This window comes from Triticum dicoccoides, chromosome 2B, assembly GCF_002162155.2.
Source record: "Triticum dicoccoides isolate Atlit2015 ecotype Zavitan chromosome 2B, WEW_v2.0, whole genome shotgun sequence".
Classification (NCBI taxonomy): Eukaryota; Viridiplantae; Streptophyta; class Magnoliopsida; order Poales; family Poaceae; genus Triticum; species Triticum dicoccoides.
Genome location: NC_041383.1, coordinates 470,609,685 through 470,620,337, shown reverse-complemented (window position 1 = coordinate 470,620,337; position 10,653 = coordinate 470,609,685). Strand labels below are relative to the sequence as shown.

Here is a 10,653-nt window from a genome sequence, read left to right as displayed (position 1 = left end):
TATGGTTACCTTTACATTCTTTCAAGGAAACATTATTTTTATATCTAAAGAGTTATATATCGAATTCTGGTGATAATGCGTAGAGCCAGCCAGTCAGGCTCCATTTTACAAATGTTTTACTGTGTCTGTTCGCTCGTTTTAGTATGTATTATGTAATCTATACTTCATGGGAATGTATAGATTTCTTGTGAACGGAGGGAGTACACTGCCACCGTAAAATGGATGTAATTCTGCACGCACGACGCACCTCACCTGCCCTCTGACTTCAGAACTTGTGATGCATATATATAGCCAAAGTAGTCTCCGGCTGTCCATAATAAACTACATTTTCTAGGCAGAAGCAGTAATACACGGATAGCCCGGCCGAATATTTTTCTAGTACATAGAAGCAAAGTGCTCAGTGTTCAGTACACGTCCATAAATGCTCGAGCGAGCCATTCCCACTCTGACAGTCTCCATGTGAGGTGAGATCTCTCGATGCATGCAGTGTTCCCGTCCCGTCCCTAGTGTACTATACTTCCGGTAATGTCAAACTCGATATATCATTTCTAAAAGTTACAAAAATTCTGAAAAATATTCAGTGCACTGGTACAAAATTGATCTACGTTCGTGGTGCAAAAAATATAAATTTATGCGCGAATCCTATTTATAATACCTAAATAGTTCATCCCACTAACCTATTTTTCTTGACATGCAGCCTATCCACCTAAGCAGCCTTGCCACCTCAGATTTTTCCCACCAATCGTGTAATTCAACCCTGTTAATGGAAGTGGGCCTCTTCTGTCTTTGATTACCAGCATCAGTTGATGAATAAACCGATAAGAGAAGCCCATCGGTCCATCCCTCGAGTCCCTCTATATCATCTCCCAGGCAGCAGAATAGGCGATGCCGCCACCAGCCCACCACCACCCACGCACCACATGACGGTTCGCTGCAACCCAACGCTTCGATATTCAACACATCAGATGTAGCGCCAGCCAGATCCGGTGTACGACTGTCGCTGCCCCGGACCAATGATGGATCTTCCCTCTTGCTGGTTGCCGTTGGGTGAGCAACACATCTCCTTCCACGGATCCATGTGCCGGCCATATCCGCCGCAGAGAGGTGCAGCACACGCATCGGGACCATGGCGCTACCCTGCAGCCACGACGCGCCCAACCCCGGCCACCTCGACAACTCCTCAAGAATGACCTCCATCAATGCCTTGCTACCCAGAAGCGACGATGATGCCGGCTCTCAGACGACTTCCCCAAATTGCGCCTTTGTTCAACAAATGGATTACTCCTCCTTGCCCAGAGGTCATCGCCTCACCAATCGCCATGGCTCCACCAGGTGATAGATGGTTAATTCCCTACCCTTCCCTTGCTTTGGCTTACCCCCTTCCCTCTCATGTTCATATTTCACCTTCCCAGGCCCTCAACTCCCATGCTGCAATTTCAGGTTGGTGCCTTCATGGTCGTATTCACGATCGCCGTCGCTGTCGCAGGGCATGCAATCAAGCATTGGGGGCAACATCAAGGAGGCAGATGGTGATGATGTCAAGGGATTGGACCCAATCCTTAGGTGAATTCCCACAACCTCGGTTTAGTTATGTGTGCCTAGCGTTTGATGTGGCCCTTTGCTTTGAGTTCGAGTGTGCAGGGATATACTTGTCGTGCCTTTGATCGATTCATTTGTTCTTGATATTCGTATCCATGCCGGTAAACAATCTAATTACTTTGCACTCTTCTCCTGGAGCTGCTCTGCATCAATGTTTTTGTTTATTGCTTTTCAGTTCCTTGATATGCTTGGTTTTCATGAAGGTCGATGATATGAGTTCAAAAGCAGCATGTGGCATGTCTTTTTAGTAGCGAGCTAAAAATCCATCTGTATGGGATGAAAAACATGTATAGGTTCTGAATGTTCATAGTGCAATGTATTATAAAATTCCGCATAATGTCACATTTACCGAACATTTTTGGTGCACATTAACCGGGCATATGAGTTATCGGTATTTCAGCCTAGCTGATATGGGATGTTTCACTAACATTTCTCATTCTGATTTTCTTCTTTTTCCCTTGGTGTGCTTGATTTCCTTTGACTTTATCTTGATCAGATTGAGTAGGAGGATTAGATGATGACATCCTATTCTTCAACGAATCTTTAGGGTCTCCGGAAAGCGAATCAGAACTGTTACATGAGAAAACGTCATTGAACTCTAAGTAAACTCGATTCAGAAATGCCATTCTTTATGGGAGTCGGGGCTTTCTGATTTGAAGTTGCTGGAAAAGGACCTCTGTGATCAGTTGATCATTAGTCGTTTTTTAAGGTAAGTAGGCAGGGGTGTCTTGATCGAAACCGAACTTCAATTCCACCCAGCTCAGATTCTCTTCTTCCATAAAAGATTCTTCTAAAAATGTCGAACCCAATCGTTGCATAAACGTCCGTACCGTGCTTTTATGTTTACGAGCTAAAGTTCTAGCGCATGAAAGTCGAAGTATATACTTTAGTCGATACAAAGTCCGTTTTTTCGAAGATCCACTATGATAATGAAAAGGATTTCTACATATCCGACCAAATCGATCAAGAATATCCCAATCTGATAAATCTGTCCAAACGGGTTTACTAATAGGATGCCCTGATCCAGTACAAAATTGAGCTTTTGATAAGTATCCTATGAGGAGAGTAGCGGGGACTATGGTATCGAATTCAATTCTGCGATAAGGCTGGATGGCCAAGGCGCCCTGAAAGATCGTGGATGTCGCCTAGAGGGGGGATGAATAGGCGCTTTAAAATAATTACGATAGAGGCTTGAACAAATGCGGAATAAACCCAGCGGTTAATTTGTCAAGCACAAAACCTACAACAACTAGGCTCATCTATGTGCACCAACAACTTATGCTAAGCAAGATAAGCAACTATGTGATAGCAAGATATATGACAAAGAACAATATGGCTATCACAAAGTAAAGTGCATAAGTAAAGGGCTCGGGTAAGAGATAACCGAGGCACGTAGAGACGACGATGTATCCCGAAGTTCACACCCTTGCGGATGCTAATCTCCGTTTGGAGCGGTGTGGAGGCACAATGCTCCCCAAGAAGCCACTAGGGCCACCGTAATCTCCTCACGCCCTCGCACAATGCAAGATGCCGTGATTCCACTAAGGGACCCTTGAGGGCGGTCACCGAACCCGTACAAATGACAACCCTTGGGGGCGGTCACCGAACCCATACACTTTGGCAACCCTTGGGGGCGGTCACCGGTACCCGTCAAATTGCTTGGGGCGATCTCCACAACCTAATTGGAGACCCCGACGCTTACCCGGAGCTTTACACCACAATGATTGAGCTCCGAACAACACCAATCGTCTAGGGCGCCAAGGCACCCAAGAGGAACAAGTTCTAGGGTGTCCAAACACCCAAGAGTAACAAGCTCAAGGGTACCAAGCACCCAAGAGTAATAAGCTTCTCAACTTGTAACTTCCATGTATCACGTGGAGAACTTAAACCGATGCACCAAATGCAATGGCAAGGGCACACGGAGTGCCCAAGTCCTTCTCTCTCAAATCCCATCGAAGCAACTAATGCTAGGGAGCAAGATGAGAGGAAGAACAAGAAGGAGAACACCAAGAACTCCAAGATCTAGATCCAAGGGGTTCCCCTCACATAGAGGAGAAAGTGATTGGTGGAAACGTGGATCTAGATCTCCTCTCTCTTTTGCCCAAAAAACTAGCAAGAATCCATGGAGGGATTGAGAGATAGCAAGCTCGGAGAAGGTCAACAATGGGGGAAGAACATGAGCTAAAGGATTAGGTTCAATGGGGAAGAAGACCCATTTTATAGGAGGAAAAAATCCAACCGTTATGTGCTCAGCCCGCACACGAGCGGTACTACCGCTCGGGCGGAAGAAGCAGGGAAAAGGAGCAACAAAACATGAACCTTGGGGCGGTAGTACCGCTTATAAGCGGTACTACCGCTCACCCCAGAGGTACTACCGCTGGAGGAGCAGAACACAGGACCAAATGAGGCAGGGCAGAGCAGAGTACGGCGGCAGTAATGCAGTAGCGGTACTACCGCTCGACCGGAGCGGTACTACCGCTTATAGGCGGAACTGTCATGCTTTACTGTCATGCAACTAGTGCTAAACCCGACACGAAAAGTGCAAGACCCAAAATCGAGGCGGTAGTAGAGCGGCACAGGAGCGGTACTACTGCTTGACTCTACAAGCGGTACTACCGCTGGCTCCGTGGTACTATCGCAGGGAGAAAAACAGAACTGCAATAACTTCTTCATAAGAACTCCGAATTGAGCAAACTCAAGCTTGATGGATAGAGAAAGACGAGTAGCACCAAAACATCAACTATGTATAGTAAGAAGAGGTAGGGAGGTATGCCTAAGATATAGAGGAGTGAACACTCCAACAGAGAAGAACCAGCATAACCTCCAACATCGAAAACATCATAGAAGAAGCATGTGAACTTCGTTTTCGATGAACTCGAGCTTGTCAACAAGATGACCAAAAGCTCCAAGACTCACAAAGAGAACCAAACAAGAACCAAGAAAGATGATGCAAGGATGCAGTGGTTTGAGCTCTCTACGAATGATACGATGAAGTTACTCATCAAGAGCCCCCCTGATAGTACGGCAATCGAACCTAAAACCCGGTCTCCCAACTACCATCATGAGACCGGTAAAATGGAAAACCTATCAAGGGCAAACCTTTGCCTTGCACATGGTCCACTTGAGCTAGATGATGACGATCTTGACTCCCTCAAGTTGGACCACCTTTCTTGATTGTATTGGCTCGATGAAGACTAGTTGATTGCTCCCCCATACTCCACTATGGGTGAGCCACTCTTCCGCACATCTTGACAAGTCCATTGTCACCACAATGGACGGCAAGCTTCAAGCATTTGATCTCGTCGTGATGCTTCACTTGAACTTGCACACCACAACCTAACCCCACAAAGAACTCTCACGAAGATCATGGGTTAGTACACAAAGCGTAATTGACAATGCTTACCATACCATGGGATCGCTTGATCCCTCTCGATACATCTTCTACGCTTTGTGTGTTGATCAACTTGATTCACTCTTTGACTTAGTCTTGATCAACCTTGAATCTTTCCAACTCTCTTCATTTGGATGATGTCTTGAAGGTAAACATGAATGATCACACACTCTTCTTCTTCAAGACATGCTTGCCATAAGCTCAACACTCATATGACCAATCTTTGAATAATTCTTTAATAGAACCTTGGTCATCACAAACTCTCCTTGAAACCAACAAATGGACTCCAAGAAAAGCCTATGGACAAATCCTTCAAATAAAACTCAAGACGACCATTATCCATAGAGATTGTCATCAATTACCAAAACCAAACATGAGGCAGTGCATGTTCTTTCACGCCCTTTCGAGACTAGGACTCTCAGGTGGGTAAGATTCGGAAAACAGAAAAGCTAACCTGAATTCCTGCTTATCCCTAGGTTGCTGCTCATCTATATGTAAATCTATCTTTTAATTCGTTTTTAGATAGATTACCACATATGCCATTTGGTTGCGTAATATCTAATCTTGATTAAATGTGCCGTAGCAACGCGCGGGGAATCATCTAGTATACATAAGAAGTTGATCCCCACTATCCTATTTATCTCAACATGCATAAATGCCACCTCATCAAAGACCCACCACTACATGCATGAGATTTTTTTTTCATTATTAGTTGATCTCTTGCACACCTTTCACCTCACCACACATGCCACCTCATCAAAGGTTCACTCAACATGCATGATTTTTTTTCCATTACATTATGCCACTTATATTCGAAATATTTTCTGACTACACAATAATAAAATATAAGATATAATATTTATTTTTAGCTTTAGTTCATGTATTATTAATTCGACTATGAAAGCTTCATACAATCAAATCACTGAAATATATTGCAATCGATTCCTGCAGCAATGCGCGGGGTATTTTCTAGTTATAGTAGTAGTACGTGGTAGCTAATTTCAGTTTGGCGGTCAAATTGGGCAATCATCAATACCATCACTGAATCTTTCTTTCATATTTTTCTCTCGAGTTGTGTTTTCTGTTCTGAATTTAAATTTTCGTGGGAAAATAGACATACAATGTTGAATCTGTGCTTTATTTATTTTTCTTCAGTTTTTGCATAACTCTGCAGTGGCGTTTCAGTCGTGGGCAAGCAGGAGATGGGAGCACAGGACAGGATCCGACACAAACCTTCACTGACCCCTAAATATACATCCATAATACTACTAGCCGAATTGGGATTTCCGCAGTGTTCTACCATTACAGCTATCGATCCAGCCCTACTCTTCGACAGTGAAACGGCTCTGCGCATTAGTACGAGGATTCGTTTTTGTGATTGTAACCATCAGATTTGGGCAGTAAAAAAAGGGCTAATGGTCATCCATCGGATCGACATGGAGCAGTCGTGGAACTATCCATTTATAAGTAGCTGTTCCCCGCGAAAAGAAAACATTCGTAATCCCCGCAAAAAAAACATTCATAGGTAACTCTACTTGGATGCGTACCACGGTACCAGCAAGCTTAAAACCTCCGTGTAGAAAGAAAGGAGGAAAATCCACGGTTTACGGGAGCAGTTTACAGCGACGGTGATGGGACAGCAACGTCCGCTAATCCAGTCTACACCAAAAACGGAAGCAACACCGGCTTCACGGCAACCACGCCTTGTGCACACATCACAAAACCCACGCCACAACCACACCCACACCGTCACCGTCCATGAAAAAATGCGGCAAGAAACGCGTGATCATTCATTCATTCCATCCCGACGCAGGCGACAAAATTCATCTGTACATACACAAGTGGCATGCCGCTTTCTCCCGTCAAAATGGTACTCATGGTAATCTACGCATTACATCACATCACATAGCATAACATACGCAGCAAGCAACGAGAAGAAGAAAGAAAGATGGCGGTGGCGGGAGGTCGGGTCGTGTGGCTAGACCTAGACGTGGGTGCAGGATTTCTTGAGGGATATGGCTTTGCCCAGCTTGGTCGTGTCCAGGCGGACGCTGCACTGCACGTTGTTGTAGAACCTGGGCTTCACCAGCTTGCCCAGCACCAGCGCCCGAGCCCTGATCCTCAGCGTCAGCTGCAGCGGCACCGGCGGCGGGGGCACGCCCTTGGGCCCCGGCGTGCTGCTCAGCCCCGCGCCGCCGCCGTACAGCGGCACCTTGCTGCCCACCACCGTCACCGCCACCTTGCGCTGGCTCTTCCGAGGCTGGTAGAAGTACTTCATCTGCCACAGACAGTCGTTGGATCAGGATTCACAACTATTATTAGATGAGTTTTTGTTTTTTGGCCAAGGTTACAACTTGAGTTGAATATGAATGAGATTTCCACGCAGAGAAAAGAGAGAGAAAGAAACAAAGAATATGAACTGGATTTCCCGCGGAAAAAGAAAGAAATAAAGGATATGAACTGGATGACAGCAACTCGGGATGACGATGTCCTGTTCCGAGTTTTTCAGCAGCGTTCAGTGGCCTCTGCTTTTGTAGCTATCAGCAGACGTTGCCATGGCTAAATTAACACCCTTTGTTTTGGTCAAGACATGTGCAGTGCAGCTGTAGTCCAAAGTTCACATCTAGAAACCACAGAGCAAGACTGACTTTCTCTTTGGGCTTACAATATGCAAATGTGTGTTCATAAGACTACTTGTTGACGTAAATGCACCGCACAAAATTTTACGTATCTATCAACAAGAAATCAATCGTTCAGGCATGACCTGAATGCAGTACGTATTGTGATTAATTCACAGCCATTTACCAGATTTGACTCGGTTGTTCTCCAACTTGAGGCTTACCATTCGATCGATCAATCAGATGAAACCGTTCAAAGAAATCTGTATGAGGAATTAAGGATGCGCGTGCGGGAATGAATGAATGCTTACATCGCCGGAGGCCATGAGGAGCTGGGAGTAGTAGAGCGTGACGGGCTGCGCCGTGACGTGCACGCCGAAGAAACTCCCCGTGTTGCGGAACGTGAGCCTCACCGTGGCGTTGATCGTGGACATCTCCGTGGGCACCAGCGACGCGTCCGTCCCCGCCTGGATCACGAAGTTGTGGAACGTGACGCTCTGCGCAATCAACGGAGAGGAATCATCAGTTCTTGCTCGCATAAGAGAAGACGAATCACGAATCCGGCCCAGAGGGAAAGGAAAGAGGAGTGCGTACGTTGACGGAGACGACGGGCTTCTGGTTGCGGCTGGCGCCCCAGAGGATGAGGGCGAAGAAGGTGAAGAGCACGAGGAAGGCGCCGACGAAGCCGAGCCCGTAGCGCACCTTCTTGGGGAGCGCGGAGAAGCCGCCGGCGCGGCCGTCGGCGTCGTCGTCGTCCTCCATGAGGAGCCCCTCCTCCTCGATGGCCGCCTCCTTCATCCAGGGGCTGCGGCGCGCCGCCTCGCCGCCGCCGCCACCCCCGCCGCGCTTCCCGCCTCCGCCGACGACGCCGCGGCGGGAGGAGCCTGCGGAGGGGACCTTGCCGGAGAAGCGGGAGGAGGAGGACTCCCTGGAGTGGTTCCCGAGCGAGCGCGGCGGGGACGCGGCCGGGGAAGAGTGGAAGGAGGAGGCGGCCGTCTTGGAGTGGTTCTCGCCGTCGTCGTGGCTGGGCGACTGCACGTAGTAGGGCGCCCGCGGCGGCGACGACGGCGCCACGCTCGACGTCACCTCCGAGTCGGTCTTGGCGTGATGCATTGCGAGAGCGTTCGGCGTGCCGTCGTGCGCCCTCGTCGCCGCCCTCTCCCTTGGTTGGTCGTCGTGTCTTGGGCGCGGTCGCGTGCGTGGCTGGCTCTTGTAGTGAGCGTGGATGTGTGTGTGTACTGTGTAGTAGTGCTCGCCCACCTCTGTCTGGCGTGCGCGGAGGATCGGGTCGGGGTGGACTGGACGTGTTGGGAGGTGTGCGTCTGCGTCCGGGGATGACTTCCGGGAGCGGGGCGGGGCGGCAGCACCCAGACCCGGAGGACGCGGATCTGCGGCTGCTATAACGATGGGCGTCGACCGTGCCTCCGAACGGGCGGGTTTTAGCCGTTTATTAGAGCAACTTCAATGGGCGACCCAAACGGACGGCGATTTCGTCTGTTTTTTGTCCGTTCGGATCGGACGCCCACCCGACATCCGCCCTGTTTTAGATATGCGTCGGCAGAGCGTCCAACGCATCGACTTATATGTACCGGAGCGGCTGCCTGGCCCCCTTATTTTTTTTTTGCATGATTGCATGGTTCAAAATAGCATAGCTATCACATAGTTCTCACATAGTTTTGCAAACAAATAAAAGAAAATACATCTATTGGTTGCCAACATGAATCCACATGTGCTCAACCAAATCATTTTGCAGTTGCACGTGAGTTTTCCAATCACGCATGTCTTATGAAATTGGGTGAACTGTTCAAACATTGCCGCTACTCCATGCTCAGGCACAACATTCTCACCCTGAAACTTAAACCCTTGATCATACAGACATTCCGGACGCTCGTCTTCTACGATTATATTATGCATGATCACACAAGCAGTCATCACCTCCCACAGTTTCTGCGTGCTCTAGGTATTAGCAGGATACTGAACGGTGCCCCATCGAGATTGCAAAACACCAAAGTCACGCTCGACATCCTTCCTAGCACTCTCTTGCTCTTGGGCAAATCTTTTCCTCTTCTCTCTGACACGGTTGGGTATTGTCTTGACAATAGTGGCCCACTGAGGATAGATACCGTCACCCAGATAGTATCATTTGTCGTAGGTGTGGTCGTTGACAGTATAGTTCATCGGTGGGCTGTTGCCTTCGGCAAGCCTAGCAAACACCGGCGAGCGCTGAAGCATGTTGATATCATTGTGTGATCCGGCGATGCCAAAGAAAGAGTGTCAGATCCAGAGATCTTGAGACGCCACGGCCTCAAGTATGACAGTGCAAGCCCTAACATGGCCCTTATACTGCCCTTGCCAAGCAGAAGGGAGTTCTTCCACTCCCAATGCATGCAGTCTATACTACCAAGAATCCCTGGGAAGCCCCTGCCTCATTCATCGCCAACAAACGGGCAGTATCTTCAGCAGTCGGCTCTCTCAAGTACTCAGGGCCGAACACAGCAATAACAGCCTTGCAGAACTTATACAGGACTCTAGGCAAGTAGACTCGCTTATACGGACGTACTCGTCAATGAGATGACCGGGCACTCCCTATGTAAGCATTCGGATGGCGGCAGTGCATTTCTGATAAGAGAAAAACCAATCTTGCCAACGGCATCCTCTTTGCACTCGAAATAGTCATCATAGCCGACCACCCCCTCTCTAATACGGTTGAAAACATGCCTACTTATACGAAAACGGCGGCGGAATTTCTGATGTTGGAACAACGGGTTTGTTGTATCAAAGTAGTCATTCCAAAGAAGGAAATGCCCGCTCTCTCGGTTGCAATTCAACGCCGGAAGGTGGCCCGGAATGGAGTCACGGAACAATGGCCGCTGGCTGTTGAGGTGGTGATGGACTAACACGGCAGCCAATATCTCCTCCTCGTCATCGGAGGACGAATCGTCGGAATCGCAAAGAAAATTGTGAAAAAAAAAACTCATCGGCGGAGTCCATTTTATACCTTGACAAACTGTCGAACAGCTTGCGAGCGTCGGCGAAGGAGACGAC

General features: G+C 48.1%; 1 protein-coding gene across 1 annotated transcript; it reads right to left on the bottom strand.

Moving 5' to 3' along the window:
• Positions 1 to 6,749: 6,749 nt before the first annotated feature.
• LOC119364293 lies at positions 6,750 to 8,996 on the bottom strand. The gene is made up of 3 exons (XM_037629740.1): positions 8,203 to 8,996; positions 7,920 to 8,105; positions 6,750 to 7,268 (listed from the first exon to the last, which is right to left on the bottom strand). The coding sequence occupies exons 1-3, from the start codon at positions 8,719 to 8,721 to the stop codon at positions 6,975 to 6,977; spliced, it is 999 nt and encodes a 332-aa protein (XP_037485637.1). The 5' UTR covers positions 8,722 to 8,996; the 3' UTR covers positions 6,750 to 6,974.
• Positions 8,997 to 10,653: the final 1,657 nt, after the last annotated feature.

Excerpts from the sequence above, each read along its gene's own strand:
- LOC119364293 (XM_037629740.1), bottom strand. The coding sequence starts at position 8,721 with ATGCATCACGCCAAGACCGACTCGGAGGTGACGTCGAGCGTGGCGCCG. Across the intron at positions 8,106-8,202 it reads AGCCCGTCGTCTCCGTCAAC|AGCGTCACGTTCCACAACTT; the intron begins GTACGCACTCCT and ends TTGATTGCGCAG. Across the intron at positions 7,269-7,919 it reads TCCTCATGGCCTCCGGCGAT|ATGAAGTACTTCTACCAGCC; the intron begins GTAAGCATTCAT and ends TGTCTGTGGCAG.